General features: G+C 36.8%; 1 protein-coding gene across 1 annotated transcript in view; it reads left to right on the forward strand.

The window, feature by feature from the left end:
- Window positions 1-21801, forward strand: part of dync2h1 (dynein cytoplasmic 2 heavy chain 1) — a 440753-nt gene that overhangs the window by 207629 nt on the left and 211323 nt on the right. The window contains exons 67-72 of the mRNA XM_073043598.1: window positions 1769-1892; window positions 3848-4011; window positions 4610-4729; window positions 5925-6059; window positions 8187-8330; window positions 12506-12595. Of these exons, the coding sequence (XP_072899699.1) occupies window positions 1769-1892; window positions 3848-4011; window positions 4610-4729; window positions 5925-6059; window positions 8187-8330; window positions 12506-12595 (777 nt within the window). The remainder of the gene's footprint in view (window positions 1-1768; window positions 1893-3847; window positions 4012-4609; window positions 4730-5924; window positions 6060-8186; window positions 8331-12505; window positions 12596-21801) is intronic.

The raw sequence follows: 21801 nt of genomic DNA on the forward strand, positions 1-21801 counted from the left end.
TTTGGATCATAATTGTAACTCAAGAACATTAGATTTAATTCCTATTTTTTAAATGATAGCTTTTGCTAATGAAAGCTGCCATTTGATGTGAGAGAGTCAGAAAGTCATATTGCAGCTGTATAAAACTTTCATCAAGTAGCCTATATTAATCCCATTTTCCAGCACTTTACCCATAGGTTTCCATGCCATGAAGTTACAAAGGCTCATCTAAATATTTCTTAAAATTTATGAGAGTAGTTGCCTCCCTCAGGTAGTTGGGATTTTAGCCATCTTCTAAGTGAAAAAAATCTTCCCCTTGAAATTTTCTGGTCCTTTCTTTAAATCTTTGCTTTCTGATCTTAGGTATCCTGCTAAGGGGAAATGTTTCTCACTATTTGTGCTCCTCATAGTTTTATAAACCTCAGTCAGGTTCTCTTTTCACACTGCTCTGCTACAAATAACACAAACCTACCCCATGGTCTCCGCCATTGCTGAAGTATTCCAACGTGTGGAGTGTCTAAGTCTATTTCAAAGCCTTTCTATCAGCGATAACTTCTTTACCATCTACCGAAACATTTCCTGGAGATTTTTGTAAGTATAGAAACAGCTATAGAAAATTGGACAAAGAATTAACAGTAGCTACAAAGATTACATATGGTGAATTTTGAACCACAAATGTGCACGTATGTCAGGGATGAAGTCAGGGATGCAGCCAGAAGAATCATTATAGCTGCCAAGTCACATATTTTTGTAGGGAAGCTATTACAATACACTGTGGGGGTGGGGGGATAAGGAATTGCTGCTATTTTGATAATCTTGACAATCTTGACTTTCTCATCTGGGCAGATGTAATTTGCTGAAATTTCATTTACTTGCTTGATCATTCTTTCCTAGATTGACCTGACAGTAGCTAACTAGATGGGATGCCTTCATGTCATGAGAATCACTTTTGTCATTACACTGTTTGGTAGGATTTCTAGGTGTTCTCAATAAAGGTTGTTTGAGTCCATTTCCCCTTGGGAATGGGGAGATTTCAGACTAGCTCTGCACTAGCTGTAGTTAAAGAGGGAACCATAAAATGTCATGGGAAATGCATTGTCACTATTGATGCTTGTTAAAAATATTCAAAACCTGTGATCGTCACAATCTGCTTATAGCTGATAATTGGAATATGTAAGTAATTGTGAAAGCTGTGAAATTGATTTTGCCCTATCTAGTGATGGGATAGTACTGTGCAGATTTGAATATTGATGTAATTCTGAAAACAATTTTACTGTGAAATTTGATTACCACACAAGCTTTTAAATATCTGATTTAAATAGTCAAGTTTGAATATCGACAAATATTTTTCACATCATTTTACTGAAAAGTTTTCTGTTACTTCTGTGATTGAAAAGACCGTGTCCTTTCTAATGAATGTGCTTTTAATGCCAGTTTCTTGATTAGCAATTCACAAATAAAATAAGTTACTGATATTTCTCATAGTACTGTGCAAAAGTCTGGTGCACATAGCTAGGGTGCCAAAGACTTTTGCACAGTATTGTAATTTTATGTATTACACTGTATTGCTGCCACAAAAAAACAAATTTCATGACATATGTGAGTGATGATAGCCCTCCTCTCCCACTGTCCCATACCCTCCGCAGCGCTCCACCCTCGCCATTCCCAACATCCTTTCCTCCTGCCAGATTTACAAACTCACTTTCCACTCTACGTTGACAAATACGCTCCTTTGCAAAAGTTTCTGCTATTAAATAGATTATTGTTTGTCTGTATATCACCTGCACAGGATTCTAACTTCACTACAGCAGTAGAACTGGCAGTACGTTTTGGGAAGACTCTGATTATACAAGAGATGGATGGTATTGAGGCGGTACTGTACCCACTGCTGAGAAAGGATCTTATTGCTCAGGGTGAGTGTTTGACCTGGTTTTAGAGATTATTTTGTTTATTTAATTCATAAAACTAAAAATAATGTTAAAATAAAACAGTTTACATCACTGATTGACATGAAGAATTATAGGGATTATTGAGGAGTTAGGGAATTATGAGAATATATCATATACTGTATTAATTCAAACAAGAACCAGTCTTCAGTTCCCAGTGTAAATTGCAAGCAGTAATGGGTTTGAAGTTAAAAGGAATCCTTTGCAAATAAATAATACAGGAGAACAGGCTGGCCTACAGCAGGGGGTTGGCTAGTGAGAGAGATGGTTTGCAAAGTGGAGTGACCATGAGATGTTCTCAGGCATCAGCTAAATGTTATATGTTAATTGGCCTGCGTCACCAATTATGGGCTTAAGTTACTTGCTCCATTGTAAATAAGTGAGATTGCAGACTAGACTGATATTATTACTTAGCACATAAAATAGCTGCTCTATCAATAGTTGGAAGATTTATGTACTCCAAAAATCTGCCCTCACAACACTAATCTTGAGTATCTGGCTATTTGTCCCCAGTAGTTTTTAGATTATCTATGTGATTTTGGTTGTTCCAGCAAAGGTGTTGGAAACTTCAGAGGTGTCATATCAATTATAATGTGCTTCCACTGTAAATATGTAGCTCAAAGGAACCATTTGTTAGACACAAAATATTGACGTAAATGATGTTATTGTAACAATGGAAATTGTATTGAACCACCTGTTGTACCTTTGATCTTAATGGTATAAGAATGCAGTGTGGTTTGAATGTGGGGCACTCTACTGAGAGGGTTTCCAATGTAATGTATGTTTATTGTGTTGAATAAAGATTTTCATATCCACCAACTTAGTCCCAGGCACAATATCCCACATCTGCATATTTACAATTTTTGAATAAAATTTTACAATAATTTCAGGAGGGCTGAGGGAAATTTAGTCCACTTTTGGGAAGAAAGGGAAGTTGTAACTGACAAATGAAGTGAACACAATGGGGCCATAGAATTATTTCCACTCCATTATAAGACCAACAATTTCATGGGTATTGTGCCTAGCTTAAATATTATTTATTTATAACTTTCAGTCTACCCTAATACTGTTGAATCTTTGTGTAAGCTATATATAGTTTACATATATAATCTGTGATATTGTGCAAAATTATTCACGGATAAAAAGATCTAATATGCTTCATTTGTCCTATGTTTTCCTGCAGTTTCTCAATGTCTTTGCTCATGTATTGTTTTTCTAGTAATGCAGAAAGCAAACACTGCAGATGCTTTTCGTATGAATTGCTTCAGATATCCAACATCTGCAATCTCTCTTGTGCTATAATTTGTCTTGCCTCCACTATTACGGCAATTCTATGCATGTTTTATCCATTCTGTTACTATTCATTCAAATATAACCTATTCGTATAACTCCTATAGATCTCCTGGGCAGATTTCATATTGGGCAAGATTCACTATGCACATCCTATCAAATATGAAGTACTATTTGATCTTTGATCTGTAATTTCTTTCTGCGGGCATACTGAATTCGACATTTTAATCTTTTTTTTGCCACAAAGATCTCTTCTGTCTCCTTCCACATCAGCTTTTTTATCCTCATCCTTGCTTCTAGCTTGTGCAGTTCAGTTCTAACTGTTCTTTCCAGCAAAATCATCTGTGGTAGAACATTTAATTCCTTGTCCTTTTTCTTGGCTTTCCTTCCACCTTGTAATATTTCAACAGCTATACAAAATCCTAGCATCTGTGTTTTCATGCATAATTTTGGCAATTTCTATTATTATTTAAAATCTGTGTTCTCCTTTGTGAAAGTATTTTATGAAAGTGCTTACTTAGTTACGACATGATATTACTATTCAGACAGAACATCTATATAACTTTTAACTTTTTAATTAAAGTACACTCATGCAATGCAAAATTTTGCCATGTACTTTGTTTTTGAAACAGGACCTCGCTATGTTGTACAAATTGGAGACAAATTAATTGATTACAATGAAGAATTCTGCTTGTTTTTGGCAACACGCAACCCCAACCCTTCTATTCCACCAGATGCAGCTTCTATTGTCAACAAGATTAACTTTACAACAACAAGGGAAGGTCTCAGGGGGCAGGTAAAAATGTTATTCCTTTTTTCCAAATTTTTAATAATATTTTTTAGGATTGATCATGACCAGTCAAGTATGATATGTGATATGTAGTCAGGGCTGAGTGGCTATATAGTGGCTAAGTTCAGTCGAAATGTAAATGGTCCTTTTGGAAGGAAGTGAACCATATGGAAAGATGGATGGATGGAAATCAAAAGCACAGTTATAAAATTTTAAGAACTTAAAACTGATTTAAGACAGATTCCTGAACCCAGAACATTTCAGTTGTCACAGGGAACCAAAAGTGAAACTTGCTGGTGATGTCAAAGATAGAAGGGTGCACTACTACTTTTGGTAAAAAAAAATGGTTCACTTCAGAAAGATGAGTCTGTTGGCAGGTTTCTACAACTAGGAAAGGCTGTGAAGATAGGGACATGCAAAGTCATGGGGGTTTTCTATATTGCATGTGTTATGGAGAGTTAATGTGGGCCAGCAAACTTGGTTGAAAATGAAGATTTTTCTGATAAAGACCATTCCCTCATATTCAGTGTCTGTGTACTGCGAATTTTTGTTAATCCTATTAATATAAATCAGTGAATAACTAAATATTCTTATGTATCTGAAGCTTTTAGCGGTCACCCTGCAACATGAAAAACCAGAGCTAGAAGAACGCAAGACAGCACTTCTACAACAGGAAGAGGAGAAAAAGATTCAATTAGCGAAGCTTGAAGATTCTCTGCTGGAGGTATTATAAATAAAAACTTATATACTTAAATATATTTAATAAGGAACCTGACTGAGTCAATAATGCTACATTGCCTCTGTTTTTACTATTTCAAAATACATTAAATTTATATTGTTTGTGAAGACAATGGGATAATTTTTATGAAAAATTCAGATGATGGGTGTGGTTTGCATAAAATTGACCTTATCCATTCTGGGTTCTGTTGGTAAGAAAATGTTTGTCAGCATCATTCTCATTAGAATGGTTCCTATAAGCAGTTTTGTTTTAAAAGTGCTGGTTTATAGGATTAAGTACTAAGAGGCAGAAATTATCATCATAAACTGCATTATCTGTTTTTCATGGGTTAACCATTGTGCATCATACTTTTTGCACAATGGTTGTGAATGCAATAATATACCTTTCTAAGTGTGGCTAGAAAACATGGGGTAAAGATAAAACCAATTGCCCATATATAGATGGCTAAAATAAAATTAAAGATGATTTGCTTTTAAATGAATTAAAAACTGCAGAGGTTAGAAATTTTAAATGAAAACAGAAAAGGTTGGAAGTACCTAGATTAGACAGCATGTGCAGAAAGAGGAAGGGTTCAGGGCAGTAACCATTTATCTGAATCAGGAAAAAGCAACTAAGAGATCAATAGTTTGAAGACTGATGGAGACAGAATAATAAGGTGAAGGAGGATAGAGAAATGCTGCTAGTTAGAGATGATCTTTGTGGACTTGTAGATAATGAATTGTAGGTGATCTTTAGACAGAAGCTGATTAATGAAGACAGAAAAGAAAGGGAAATAAAAATACTGGAACTAAGAGTAGCAGAACAAACAAGTTAGTTGAGATCTGAAGTAAAAGAGAATTCTGCGAATACCCAGCAGGACATGTAACATCTTTGGGGAAGAAAATCTGAGTTAACTTTACAAACTGATTACTTTGCTTCAACGGATGCTGAAGTAAAAGCAGGAGGTGCGAGAAATACTCAGCAAGTTGGGCAACAATTGTGCTACCTGATTTGAGAATTTCCAACATTTTCTGTTTTTGTTGCACTTTAAAAGAGACCTGGGAATGTATTGTTTCTCAAATTTGAAAATTGAAATTGAAAATGATCTGTTGTGTCTTTAGAATGTTGTTTATTCAAATTTAAATATACTTTTAGTTATAATTAAATGAATTTAAAAATATGCTAATATAATTAATCTTAGACTCTGGCCACTTCGCAAGGAAATATATTGGAGAACAAGGATCTTATAGAATCACTGAATCAGACCAAAGCCAGCAGTGCACTAATCCAAGAATCCCTCAATGAGTCTTTCAGATTACAGATGTCATTAGATCAGGTATTGTGGAGTTTTGTATATTTTCATGGAGTTATGGGATTCCCCCAGTGCAGAAATGGATGCTTCAGTCCATTATGTCCATGCCAAACCTTTTGTTGATCGGCACTAATCCCGTCAAATGAGGACTAGTTTCTTCCATGCCCTGTGTATATAAGTGTCATTCTAAATGTTTCTTAACTGTAGTGATTCTATCTAACTCCATCACTTCCTCCGGGAGTATATTGTAGCTATCAACCAATCTGTGTAAAACAGAACTTACTCTATAAGTCCCTTTTAAAACTCCTTCCTCTCTTCTTAAATCTCTGTCCTCTTGTTTTGATGCTCCTACCATGGAGAAAAGGTTATGATGATCTACTCTATCCATGCCACATTTTCCATAGTTCTGTCAATCCTCTCTTAGTCTAATAGGCCACCCTTCAAAGTTCTTCACTCTAGGGAAAACAACTATAATCTATCCAATCGCTCTCATAGCTTAAGTTCTCCAATCCAGGCAACATCCTGTGAATGGTTCTGATGCAATTACAACCTTTGTAATAAAAGCAAAATTCATATATTAACCAACAACAAAGAGTATAATCTGACAGAGTTAATCATTATTGAAAAACCTAGAAGTTTTTTATATGTGATGTTTGGACAGAGGCATGGTTGAGAATTCTTTTGGAGTGTTTCTTCCAGTAGGTCTCAGTGATGGGCATTTTTGTGATAATTGGGCTTGACAGAACTAAAGAATTGGTGCAGGGACGTGGTTATCACCCAGTTGCTCGACCTTCTGTACTTTTTTTGGCCATCACCTATCCTTTAGCTCACCAGCTTTCTGCTGTATATGTTTCTTCTGGGGTTTGTAGAGCTGTTGTTTTTCCTTGAGGCATGTTGCAGCATCTAACCAATAATCCTTTATGTTTGTTATTAATTCGTTCCAGGGTCTGTTGGTCATTCTTATTAGGCCAGTCGTCTACTACATCTCTGTCCTTAACATGAATATCCATTTGTTCATTCCACAGCATACTACCCAGCATCACTGCCATCCCTTTCTGGCAAGAATTCCAAAAAGCTTTATGCTACTTAAGAAACAATAAACTTTCAGGAACAGGCATTGCCTCTGCTGACATTCTAAACTTGGCAGAGAAGAATTTCAGATATAACCTTGCTTTACACATCTGGGGAGAGGAGGGTATGGCAATGCTTCTTAGATGCAATGGAATCATGCGCACCTCAAAGAGAGAAGACAAAGATAGCTTCGTAAATTCAGTTAGATCTCTCTTGTTGTCTTCCTGTTACACCTCACAATTCTACCCTATATTCTCTCTACCACAATCTATCTGTGATTCTCAGTCTTGCCTCGCTTTCTATTTTTATTTTTCTCTGCTTGGCCCAGCAATAACATTTTTCAGTGGTGGCCCACATATAAAATATCTGTTTCACTTGCACTAATTCCCAAGTCTTTCCCACCATGTAAACTGTAAGCTTCAACTATTGAATCATGGTAAGCATCCTATTGGATGTATCACAACTTGATTTGGTAACTGCTCTATCCGTAACAAGACACTGCAGAGAGTTGTGGACACAGCTCAGCAAATGACTGAAACCAGCCTCCTCTCCATGGACTTTGTCTATACTTCTCACTATCTTGGTAAAGGACCCAACATAACCCAAGATCTCACCCATCCAAGACTTCCTCTCTTCTCCACTTTTCCATTGGGCAGAAGATATAAAAGCTTGAAAGCACATACTAGACTCGTGGACAGCTTCTAACCCATTGTTATAAGATTATTGAATGGTCCCATAGTACATAAGGGAGATTTGCAATCTGGCAATCTATCTTATTATGACAATGCACCTTTCTGTCTATGTGCACCACACTTTTTCTGCAACACCTTACTATGCATTCTTTTAGTGTTTTACCTCATACTACCTCAATGCACTGTTGTAATGAATTGATCAGTATGAACAATTTTTCACTGTACTTCAGTACATCTGACAATAATAAACCAATTCACCAAATTATTGGTATTTTCTCTCCAGTTAAGTTCATTTATATGATTTACAGCATATTTCAGCTTGTTGTTATACATTTCTGTCTGTGGAGGGCAGCAAAATATCATAATTGATTGTAATTTCTCTTTGCAGGAAAGAGATGCATTCCTCCCACTTGCTGAGACCGCCAGCAAGATGTTCTTTATTATAACAGATTTGTCCAAAATAAATAATATGTATCGTTTCAGTCTTGCAGCCTTTCTTAGGCTCTTCCAGCGATCATTGCAGAACAGGAAGGTATGTTTTGAACTTATCAGAATGCTTTGAGACCTCTTAATTTTCATTGTAGGCAGTGATAAAAGTAAACAAACTATGCTTGATTCTGGTTAATTGGGCCATCGATTAATCGGGGCAGCCACTTATTTGGAACAAAAACTAATCAAGAAAATTGACAGGATTCCCTACATTTATTTGGGACACTATGCCACTCAATTGGGAGACTGTTGTCAAACTAGCACCAGTCGCTTGCACTTATGTGGCCTTTAAGTACTACACTGTGCTTAGAACAAACAGTTTTTAAATATTGTCAGTTATGTGTGCTTGTTTTCAAAAAGCAGTGATCTTTGTCACTGTTAGTTAGCAAAAAAATAAGCAGTAAGACAATTCGGAGCTTTTTCGCTCAGTATGCTTTCAAGCATTCAGGCCTGGAGATGCCGGAAATGACCAGGAGTGCCAAGTTAGGTACTACAAAGAGTTTGAAAGTATTGGCAGTCATCTTGAATGTTACAATGAAAATGAAGATTTGGAGGATGCAATCATCAAAAGCATTGTATGAAGGCAGTCCATCATCTGTACTAGGTACATGCACTGATTTTGTTATTTTACAGACAATCAAACAAGCATGACTGCATACCCTGAATGAATTCTTCCATCAACAAATATTAGGAACTAATACATAGTAGTGGTTTTGGTAGTGTTTTGATTTGTTCTGTATTTCATTTAAATACATAGTTTTTTACTCAGTTTAATGGTAGTTGGTCTTTTCTATACCTTTTAAACCATTTCCGTGAAGTTTCAACTCCTGGGGCAATTGCTTAATCGGACTGGCACTGATGTGTCCCATTTACCTGGAATCCACTGTGTCTTCTAATGTACAAATAGCAGGACTTTCTAAACAAGGCATTAAATAATTCTTAATATTTAATTATGGCAATTTTGTAGTTAGACTACTGATTATATCGACAGACAATTTACTTTTCTACAATTAGAATGATTCATACAATAAAATAGAATGGTTTTCTTTTCCATCTCATTCTTCAAAAATACCATGTGTCATTTTCCCTAAAGAGACATAGGTTCACTTGCTATGTAAAAGGACATAATATTAATCTGTATTGAAAATGAAAGAAGTAAGTTTTCTTCTGCCATATACTTTCTATATCATTTACCTGAAGGCTCTCTGAACTGTGTACTGAATGCACCACCTGTGATGCAGACTTGTTGCTGCAAGTTTATGGAGTTACAGATTTCCTCCTCCTTTGTTGCATACAAGTATATTCAAAGTGTGTTTTGCTGAAGTTGAGTGAATGACTGTATCAATATCCTCACCAAATGGGGTATTTTTATGAATCATCTTTTGTGAAAGCCATCACAGAATGCTGATTCCATTGCTTTTTGCTTATTGGTCATCAGGGGTACCAAAATGGGACCATTAAATCCACTAGTGAATCTCTTGTTCTACTCCAATTATGCCACACTTTCACACATTTTACCAAACTCCAGTTATTCCACAGTAATATCACATCCCAAGGTCATTGCCACATGAAACTATAACTTGATGACTTTGAACAAAATTGTAAAATGCTGAGCATTTTAGGCCACATCTGTGGGAAAAGAACAAAGTCAATGTTTCAAGTTGGTGTCCTTTTGTCAGGTGTGAAAAAGGAGACAAAAGAAGGTCATTAAGATGTAAGAAGGATGGGGAGGAGGATGGTTTTGATGGTGTAAAACTGGGGTGACCACAGGAATAAACTGTAAACGAGGTTATCTGGTCGATGAGTGAATGGAAGCTTTTCCCCTTCACCATCAGATTTCTGACTAGTCCATACATCTAGGAACACTATCTTATTATTCCTCTTTATCATTATTTGTTTAGTTTTGTAACTTGTAGTAATTTTTATGTCTTGCACTGCCCTATTGCTGCAAAGCAACAAATACTGTGACATTTATCAGTGATAATAATTCTGATTTTGATTTCAATTAGAATGTGATTAAACAGACTAAAAAATGTAGAAGTTGCAAAATGCATAGCCAGAGGACATGCTCAATAAAGAAATGTATAATATATGGTATATTATATATATATTCACTGTATACTGTGAATATACATTGAGTGACTTTCTGGCACAGTGTAGTGTCTAATGACCGCACAAGTGCACACAACTGACACTAGTTATAAAGTGTTCGGTAACGGCCTCCTGTCCCAGTTAACAAAGTGTCCCAAATTAACAAAGGAAATCCTAACTATTTTCTCAGTTTGTTTTTGTTCTTTAAACGTTGTCTCATATATAAACGTTTGTAAATGGCTGCCCTGATTAACTGGAATCCACTGTATACAGTGTCTTACAAAAGTATTCAGCCCTCAACCTTTTCTCCACATAAGTGAGTATTACGACCAGGGTCAATTTTATTTCAATTTGATTAACTGAGAATTTTGATTTGTGAATCACATGCTCCTTTTTCAATGCAGAGCTGATAAAACAGGGAAATTTGTAAAACATGAAAATCTAAAAATACAAAAATTGAAATGTCACCAGTTCAAAAGTTATTATACCCCTTTGTTCAGTGCTTAATTGAACCACCTCTTGCAGCTATTATAGCGAGTTTTCTTTTTGGATAAGTCTTTCCTAGTTTTGCACAACATGATGAAGCAAGATTTGCCCATTCCTTCTTGCAAAATTGCTCAAGCTGTGCCAGCTTAGTTGAGAAGTAGTGATGGACAACAATCTTGAGGTCTTGCCAGAGATGTTTCATCAGGTTAAAGTCAGGACTATGACTGGGGCAAAAAGTTCCACTTTAGTCTCATCCAACAACAAGACCTGCTTCCACATCTTTACAGTATCTTCTAAGTGACACTTTACAATGTCTTTACAGGCAAGGATGTATTTTCTTTTAGCCAGGGCCTCTTGCTTGCCACTCTTCCATAAATATCTTTCTGAACAAGACCTTAGAGATTGTTGAGCTATGAACTTCATCTCCAGTTGCAGCCACAGACTTCTGCAGCTAACTCAAGAGTGATTGTTAGTGTCATAGTAGCCTCTCTTACAAGTGCCATTCTTCTAACTGTACTCTCCTTTGACCTCAACAGTCACGTAATTACAGATACTGATTGCAACATTTCAATGGTAAACCCAACCGTGTTCCTCAGGCACAAGTTCCTTGTCATTTGATTAACTCATGCTGGAGGAAGACAGTTGGGTTTACTGTTGAAACGTTGCAATTAGTATCTGTAAGTATGTGACTGTTAAGGTCAAAGGATAGTATACGTAGATAGATTTGATAACCAGTCACAAAGCTCTTGTAGTCAGTCAAATGTTATTCTTCTCCAGCGACTAAGTTTTGTAGAGGTGGCCTGACTAAGGCAGTGTGGTTGTGGTTTCATATTTTTTCACAACTTTTTCACAATGGTCTGCACTGAGCTCCAAGGTATGTTCAGTGCCTTTGAGATTATCTTGTACACTTCCACAGATTTGTGCTTCTTTATTATCATTTCCCCGACTTACCTTGAATGCTCTTTTGTCTTCATTTTGGTTTGGTCCATTGAAAATCTACCATACTGTTAGACTTTATGGAGAGAGAGGGTAGTTGTTCTTATGAATTCATTGAAAACATGTGATCCTCCAGTTTTTTACATCTATAAATTGGGTGAATTGTTAAGGTAGTACGTACCTTACACTTGAAGACAGCGTAGTATTTACAAAGGGTATGAATACTTTCTCAGCCTCACAAATTTGGTTTTTAATATTTAGTAAATTGTTGACAGATTTTGGAAGTTTTCTTTTGATTTGATATGAAACACTGTTTTACAGATTACTAAAAAATCTTACTTTAATATATTTTAAATTTTGAAAATAACACAATGAACCATGAAAGTAATTGTAGGGGCTGAATACGTTTTCAAGGCACTATATATAAAAATAAATAGCATCTGTCAAAATTATTGTAGACAGAACTAGGGATTTTAATCCACAAAGAGCATGAAGCTTATAGAATGCTGCTTAATAAAAATTGAATTTCACCTATCCTGTCAGAACCCTTGTGCAATGCAGAAAAGTATTTTCAATGTTACATAGCAGAAAATATTGACTCATTGTGAGCATTTGCAAAATAAGTCTTGTATTTGAATAATTGCTATATACTTACCTGCTGAAATTATTTTTTTCAAATTTATGTTCCATTGATTTACCCATTAGGAATCTGAAAACACAGATGTCTGCATCACAACACTGATAGCTATACTGAAAACTTCGGTGTATGAGTATATTTGCAGATCACTGTTTAAGGTGAGAGTAACGATTACATGGGATGCTGTTAGAATTGTTATGGAGTTCAAAATGTCTAATCTTAAAGTGTTTGTTTCCCTTTTCTTTATTTGTGGGGTGGAAACTTCATCATCTTAATTGCCTGAGTGTTGTGTAATTTACCTACTGGCCAATGGTGAGCATTAAGAGCAATCATTTCTAATAGTCATTTCCCAGTAGCTTTATTTAACCTTGAAGACCTGATTTGCTTTATGATTAGTGTCACAAAATTTAAAGAAGTTGCTTATCAATGGAAAATTATCAGTTTGTCCTTCACTGATTTTGGAAAATGGCTGTTTACACCATTTTCCCTGTGGAGTTTCACAAAATAAACTTGATCAAACACAGCAGAGTTTCGGAAGAATTCATTCTAATTGTGGCAACTTCATAAGGGATTGTTAACTTTGTTCTTAAAATGTATTTATGTATCCTCAATTGCATTAGGTGTATTGCATTAGGTACATTGAGGCTTCAGCAAGGAAGAGATTTGAGTGAGAGAAGGTGAAAAAGCTATAGGTAGATCTTTTTTCCCTTGTTTACTTATTGTTTTCTGTTTTTATATTGGCACAGTTAGAACTGTAGGGATACCAGGCAGAATAGTTGAATGCTGATCTTGTGGGATGCAGAAAGGCAAAGAGACCTCTAATGTCCTTGATGACTACATCTGCGAGAAGAGCATGCAGCTGTTGGAACTGGATGAACTCCGGATCATTCGGGAGGCTGGGGGGTGTTGGGTGATAGATAGAATGTACAGGAAGGTAGTTACTTTCTTTTCAAATCTTTTTTTTTATTATTATTATTCAAAAATAACTCGGGTACATCAAAGTAACAACACTTACAATACCTCAAAAAAAAGAAATTATCTTAAAGATTGAAAATTTTGTGAATAAAAAAAAACCCTACTAAGCAAGAAAAGTGAGAAAAAATAAAGAAACCCATTGGGGGTACAACCCCGGAGCCATGCGTCATACAGAAAGCTTCTAAAAATAAACATCAAACCGCCAACAGAAAAGAAAGATATTTCAAAAAAAAATTTACATTTAGATCGTGGAGGAAATCTATCAGTTAATTGAACTGATAATAATGATCAAATGAGCCCCATCTCTTCTCAAAATCAAATAAAGATTCAAAGGTTCGACTTCTAATTTTCTCCAAGCTAAGACACAGCATCACTTGAGAGAAGCATTGTGACAAAGTAGGAGCTGATATAGCCTTCCATTTCAACAAGATGGCCCTCCTGGCTATCAATGTAACAAACGCAATAACATGTTGGTCAGACACAGAAATACCATGGATATTTTGATGAATTATTCCAAAAAGCACAGTCAATTTATTAGGTTGTAAGTTGATTCTGAGTGCTTTAGGAATTGTTGAAAAGACTGACTTCCAAAACTGTTTTAATATAGAACATGACCAGAACATATGTGTCAGTGTAGCTATCTCAGTTTTTCATCTGTAACAATACTTGTCAACATTGGGAAGTATTTTAGAAAGTCTCTCCTTCGTCAAATGGTAACAATGTATAGTTTTAAATTGAATCAATGAATGACTAGCACAGATCGAAGAAGAGTTAACCAGCTTCAGAATCGGCGTCCAATCCTCTCATATAAAAGTCAAATTGAGTTCTTTCTCCCAATCATGTTTAATCTTAAGTAAGGGACGCTTATCCCATTGTAATAATAAATTATAAATTCTTCCAATAGAACCTTTCATCGAAGGGTTCATATTCATAATAGTATCTAACAAGTCAGCCTCCAATATGTAAGGAAAATTACTTAAATATTTTTGTAAAAAATGACTAACTTGAAGGTATTGTAAAAAGTGTGAATATGAAAGAGAATATTTATCAACTAATTGTTCAAAAGACATCAATCTGCCTTCTTTAAATAAATCCAAAAAAGACTTAATACATTTATTTTTCCAAAGTAAAAAAATTGGATCACTCCAGGAAGGTTTAAAAAGTAATTATGATAAATTATACTACAAAGTTAAAATTTTTAAGATTAAAAAAATTGTGGAACTGGAGCCAAATTTGTAAAGAGTGCTTAACGACAGGATATGGGTTTAAATTAGCAACTTTAGCTAATTGTATAGGTAGAGCAACTCCTAATTATGAAGTTAAATAAAACTGTTTCACAGCTCTCAGTTCCAGGTCTACCCAAATTGGCCGATCATTCCTATCACCCCAATATAACCAAAAGGACATATATCGCAAATTAACAGCCCAATAATACATTCTTAGATTAGGTAAAGCGAGACCTCCATCCTTTTTCAACTTTTGTAAATGACATTTACTAATTCTTGGTCTTTTATTATCCCAAATAAGCGATAGAATAATAGAATCAATCCGATCAAAAAATTTCTTAGTCAAAAAAAAACAGGAATAGTCTGAAATAAATATAAAAATTTTGGTAAAATCATCATTTTAACTACATGAATTTGAACAACAAGTGAAAATGTAAGTGGGCTCCATCTACTAAATGAGTACTTCACAGAGTCCACTAAAGGAGGAAAATTGGCTTTATAAAGATCCTTATATTTTTTAGTAATTATGACACCTAAATATCTAAAATAATCTATAACTTTAAAAGGAATATTATCATATATAGAGACAGATTCATTTAAAGGAAGTAATTCACTTTTACTAAAATTTTATATCCTGAGAAATCTCCAAATTTGTCAAATAATTTTAGCAAAGCAGGAATAGATTCTTCAGGCTTAGATATATATACCAATAAATCATCAGCGTAAAGAGAGATCTTGTGCATGGTCTCATTCACAAAAATCCCATGAATATTTTTGGCTTCACGAAGAGCAATAGCAAGGGGTTCTAATATTAGATTAAATAACAAAGGACTTAATGGACAACCTTGTCTAGTCCCCCGTGATAGCTGAAAAAAAGGAGACCTACAGTTATTAGTGACAACAGTAGCAATAGGAGCTTTATATATCATTTTAATCCAATTATCAAAATTAATAGCAAAACCAAATTTTTCTAAAACATTAAATAAATATTTCCATTCGACTCGATCAAATGCTTTTTCAGCATCCAAAGATACAACGCATTGTGGAGTTTTAGAAGAAGGCGAATATATAATGTTAAATAGTCGCCGAACATTTGAAAAAGAGTAACAACCCCTTATAAAGCCTGTCTGATCTTTAAAAATGATTTTACTGAAATATTCTCCAACCGATTGGCCATTATCTTTGACAGAATCTTAGCATCAACATTCAATAATGAAATAGGTCTGTATGAGGCACAGTCAGTAGGATCTTTGATGTCTAATGATATGGTTAAAGAGGAAGGTAGTTACACCCAAGGTGCAGGACACAGGAAACTGGGTGACAGTCATGAAAGGGAAAGGGGCTAAACAGCTAGAGCAGAGTACCCCTGTAGCCACCCACCTAAACAACAGGGATGTCACTTCGGATACTGTGGTGGGGGGGCGGTGACCTAGCAGAGGAAAGTCACAGCAGTCAGGTCTCTGGCACTGAGTTTGGCTCTGTGACTCAGAAGGGAAGGGGTGAGAAGAGGTGAGCTGTGGTGATAGGGCATTCGTTAGTTAGGGGAACAGAAAGGAAGTTCTGTGGATAAGAATAAGATACCAGGGTGGTATGTTGGATCCTGGGTGCCAGGGTCCAGGATATCTCGGATCGAATCCTCAGCATTCTTCAGTGGGAGGGTGAGCAACCAGAGGTCGTAGGAAGAGTGACGAGTTTCTGCAAAGTGAGTTCAGGGAATTAGGTGCTAAGTTAAAGGACAGGACTTCCAGGATTGCTACCCATGCCACATACTAGTGAGGCCAGAAATGGGAAAATCATACAGTTTAACACACAGCTAAGGATTTGGTGTAGGATTTTTGGATCACTGGGCTCTTTTCCAGGGGAGGAGAGACCTGTATAGAAGAGATGGTTTCCATCTGAACTGGAGGGGGTGTAATACCCCAGTGGGAAGGTTTGCTAGTACTGCATGGGGCGGAGTGGTTTAAACTAGAGGTGTAGAGGGATGGGGACCAGAGAGCCAGAATAAATAGTGGAGATGTTGTGGAGACAGATGTTAAGACCTCAGACAAAGTCAGGAATCAAAAGGTTAAGCATGTATTCCAATGCAAGAAGTATTGTTGAAAAGACAGATGAACTCAGGGCATGGATCAACCCATGGAATTACGATATTGTAGCTATTAGTTAAACTTGGTTGCAGGAGGGGCAGGACTAGCAGCTCAATATTCTGTAGTTAAGTTGTTTTAGACACAACAGAGCGGGAGGGATTAAAAGAGAAGGGGTGGCGTTACTAGTCAGAGAAAATTTCACAGCAGTGCTTAGACAGGACAGACTAGAGAACTTGTCTAGTGAGCCTTAATGAGTGGAACTGAGGAATAAGAAAGTTATGATCATGTTAATGGGGCTAAATTATAGACCATCCAACAGTTCGCAGGATTTATAGTAACAAATTTGTAGAGAGATCACAGACTGTTGTAAGAAACATAAGGTTGGTATAGTAGGTGATTCTAACTTTCTGTGTATTGAGTGGTCCTCCCATACTATAAAAGGACTAGATGGGATAGAGTTTGTCACATGTGTTCAGGAAGGTTTCCTTAATCAGACATAGAAGTCCCAGTGAGAGAACGTGCATTACTTGATCTACTATTCTGGAATGAGGCTTTGCATCTTGTAATCATAATGCCATTTGTTTCAAATTAAATGTGGAAAAATAATATGTCTGGTCTTTGGGTTGAGATTCTAAACTGAAGAAATGCCAGTTTTGATGGTGTCATAAAGGATCTGGCATTTGTGGATTAGAACAGTCTTATTTTCTGGCAAAGGTGTACTTGGTAAGTGGGAGGCCTTCAAAAGTGAAATTTTGAGAGTACAAAGCTTGTATGTGCCTAAGAGGTAAAGATAACAAGTTTAGGGAACCTTAGTTTTCAAGAGATATTGAGGCCTTGGTTAAGAAAGAAAAGGAGGTGCATAGCAGGTATAGGCAGATAGGAACAAATGGGGTGCTTATGGAGTATAACAAATGCAAGAGAACACAAGAAAGCAATCAGAAGGGCTAAAAGGAGGCATGAGGTTGCCCTAGCAGACAAGGTGAAGGACAATCCAAAGGGATTTTACAGATATGTTAAGGGCAAAAGGATTGTGAGGGACAAAATCAGTCCTCTGGAAGATTAGAATGGTAACCTATGCATGGTTATATATTTGATAACCATCCCAGAAATGAGGGAGATCTTAAGTGGATTTTTGGCATCTGTATTTACACGGGAGACGGGAGCAGAGACTATAAAAGTGAGGCAAAGCAGCAGTGAGGTTATGGACCCTATACAGATTACAGAGGAGGTGGTGTTCGCAGTCTTGAGGCAAATTAGGATGGAAAAACCTCCTGGGCCTGACAAGGTATTCCCTCGGACCCTGTGGGAGGCAAGTGCAGAAATTGTTGGGGCCCTAGCAGAGATATTTATTTCCCACTTAGTGGAAGGTAAGGTACCAGAGGATTGGAGGATAACTAATGTTGAGGGAGAAGTCAGAGATTGGTAGTACATGATTGTCTCTCTGACTGAAGGCCTGTGACTAATGGAGTGCCACAGCGACTGGGGCTGGGTCCATTGTTATTTGTCATCTATATCAATGATTTGGACGATAATGTGGTTAATAGGATCAGCAGATTTGTGGATGACACCAAGATTGGGGCTGTTGTGGACAGCAAGGAAGACCATCAGAGCTGCAGTGGGATCTGGACCAGCTGGAAAAATGGGCTGAAAAATGGCAGATGGAGTTTAATGCAGACAAGTGTGAGGTGTTGCACTTCGGTAGAACCAACCAGGGTAGGTCTTACACAGTGAATAGTAGAACACTGAGGAGTGCGGTAGAACAAAGGGATCTGGGAATACAGGTTCAGAATTCATTGAAAGTGGCGGTTGATAGGGTTGCAAAGAAAGCTTTTGGCACCGTGGCCTTCATAAATCGAAGTATTGAGTACAAGTCATGGACTGTTATATTGAAGCTATATAAGACAATGGTGAGGCCTAATTTGGAATATTGTGTGTGGTTTTGGTTATTGATGTATAGGAAAGATGTAAAATTTACAGAATGTTGCTGGGACTGGAGGACCTGAGTTATAAGCAAAGATTGAATAAGTTAGGACTTTATTCCTTGGAATGTAAAAGATTGATGGGGATATTTGATAAAGGTACAAAATTATGAAGGGTATAGATAAGGTAAATGCAAGCAGGCTTTTTTAATTGAGGACTACAACTAGAGGTCATGGGTTAAGGGTGAAAGATGAAAAATTTTAAGGGAGAACATGAGGGGAAACTTCTTCACTCAGAGGGTCATGAGAGTGTGAAAGGAGTTACCAGCACTAGTGATGAATATAAGCTTGATTTCACCATTTAAAAGAAGTTTGGATAGGTACATGGATGGCAGGGTTATGAGGGCTATGGTCTGGGTGCAGGTCAGTTGGAGTAGGCAGTTTAAATGGTTTGGCATGGACCAGATGGGCCAAAGGGCCTGTTTCTGTGCTGTACTTTCTATGACTCTATGACATGTAGCCATCAGTTAACTCTGAATGGACTTGTACTGAATGAATCTATTATGAATTGATTCCTAATTAAGTCTTAACTGATGATAACTAATCTATAAAATGGAAATTCTATTCAAAGATTACAAGCTCAATGATTATTTTATTCTTTACCATATACTTAGATACTGAACAGTGCTAGAGAGGTTGATTTGTATCTGGATTAATCCAGTAAGCGAAGAAGTATTCTGTTAGTTAAATGTGCAGAAATAGATGTTTTTGAAAGAGCTTTGTTAATGCAAATACTGATGAAGATAATCTTTCTTTTAAAGATTTTTTTCCTTTTTCCTTCTTTCAGTTTTCATGGGAGTGTTTGTTGTGGAGTTTGGCCAGGGGATGAGGTTCATTTTCTTTGGATTTAACCTATGTCATTATTTCGTTCAATGCTTCTTTATAACCTTTCACTCTCACCATGGCTAGTTCTTTCGAATAGAAGTGACCAGATTTATTTGTCTGCTTTTACCCTATCATTGACAATGATCAAAACATCTATAGAAATCGGCATATAAAAAAGTAAGAATTAAAAAGAGTTGGTAACTTGACAACAGAAAGAAAAGCAGAGCATACATCTGTATATTGGATACGCAGTTCAACATTCACACCTAAGTTACTTGAATAATTTTGGTGCTTGTAGTTTATACATACACCATTTGTAGTAGCTGTTTGTATCTGCAGCAAGATTTCAAAATCAGTAATAAGATGATGAATCAGTGAATCTGTAATTGTTAATAATAGATTAAAGCAGTTATGTTGGAGGTTGCTTAAATTCTTTTGGATTAGTCATCATTGTGTCACTTCTTTTATGTTTATTCAACATAAAAGATAGTTAATACAGTACGTGCATTAGACGTTGCCCATTCACTGTTATTCCTGGCAATAAATGTTCCTAATTTGGAATAGCCAGCTCACACCTCATATCTTTTTTGTTTTGATTTTGATTCTAATTTTAGGTTAAACTACTTCACATTCCATACCATAATGGTCACTCTTCCCAAATAAACAAGATTATTATGCCCCCCCATTGCAGAATTGCAGAATGCCCAATCTAAGATATTTTGTTCCCAGATTATTCCTGTAATGGTCAGTGAAAATAGTCCTGTACATGCTCCAGGCATTGTTGCCTTTTACCCAAAATACACTTGACTGATATACGCTGAGCTTTAAGAGCTTGCTAAGGCCATGTTCTGCAGTTTTCAGGGCAGACTCAACATTTTGAAACAACATAGCAAATGGCGTCAGTGAGGACATTTTTGGAATTGAACTTTGAGCTGAATTCCTACTTATTATCATCATCATTCCTCTTGTAGTCCTTCAACTTCTGCTAGGGATGAGCTGGTGAATCCTTCGTTCTATATGAGAGAGTCAAAGAATGGTCAGTATGAGAGCATCTCATACCCCCTCAAGATGACAATCAGATTTATTCTGATTTATTTATCACTTGTATGTCAAAACATGTGACGTTTGCATTAACAACCAACACTAAGGATGTGCTGGGCGCAGCCCAGAAGTGCCACTACACATTTAGATGCTAACGTTATATGCCCACGAAGTTCAGCAAAACAGCACATGCAACAACACCAACAACCAAAGAAACAACAAGAGCAAAACAAGCCCCTTTCCCAACCTCCCACCCAACCCCTCACATACACAGACAGGCCTCCAATCCTAGGACAGGTGCCCTCTGAGCTTCGTCCTTGGCCCCGTATTTAGACTCACAAACTCGAAACTCAGGCCTTTACTCTGGACTCACTGACTTCGGTCTTCAACCTATTGGGGTTTCTGCCTTCGGACTTGCTGAACTCTGGACTTAGACCTTCTGTGTTACCCTCTGAACTTCACGGATGATGTGTTTGATCCTCGATCCCTGGCCAACAACCTCCAGGGTCGCTGACATTTGACCATGGAGCACTTTGAATCTTGACTTCTGGACTCGCATGACCTCCCATGTTGGCGGTGGGGTGGGGGGGGGGGGTGTGATAACTGGCCTTCCTGACTTACATTCATATGGACCTCCAACTCAGGATTCGCTGACCTGGGTATTGCTGGTCTTCTCAGCGCCTGTCGACACGATTTCTGGGATTGTTGACCTTCGAACGTGGAGAATTCAAACCTGGATTAAAATCGCAGGTCCCAGTCCTTGCCTCTTCATTCTCCCTTATCCCTGTCACTAACTCACTGTGCTCATCCCTCACTAACAAAACCATCCCTACGAACTTTTAAAAAAATTAAAGTTTGAACCACGACATTGATCGACATCTCTCATCCCAAAAACATGGTGGTGGCTGTTGTAAATTACCCATTTGTGTGGCAGAAGAAAAAAGAAAAGCTGCTGTGCGTGTGAGAAAAATAAGTTGTACAGCTGAAGAGAAGGGAGGAGTGGGACAGATGTGATTACTCTTCTGGAAGCTTGTTGGGCAGTATAGTCTCCTATAAAACTCAGATAATCTGGTACACCTGCAGCTTTGGTGCTAGATTAGCAGATTTACTGGACTGCTGGATGCTATTTCGATAAATACTGCATAGTCTTTTAAGCATTAAAAATAATAATGGAATGTGCAATTGTTTATGGATAATAGTTGAAGGTTATCTATCTTCAACATACTTAACATAC

The sequence above is a fragment of the Hemitrygon akajei genome, chromosome 4 (assembly GCF_048418815.1).
Source record: "Hemitrygon akajei chromosome 4, sHemAka1.3, whole genome shotgun sequence".
Classification (NCBI taxonomy): Eukaryota; Metazoa; Chordata; class Chondrichthyes; order Myliobatiformes; family Dasyatidae; genus Hemitrygon; species Hemitrygon akajei.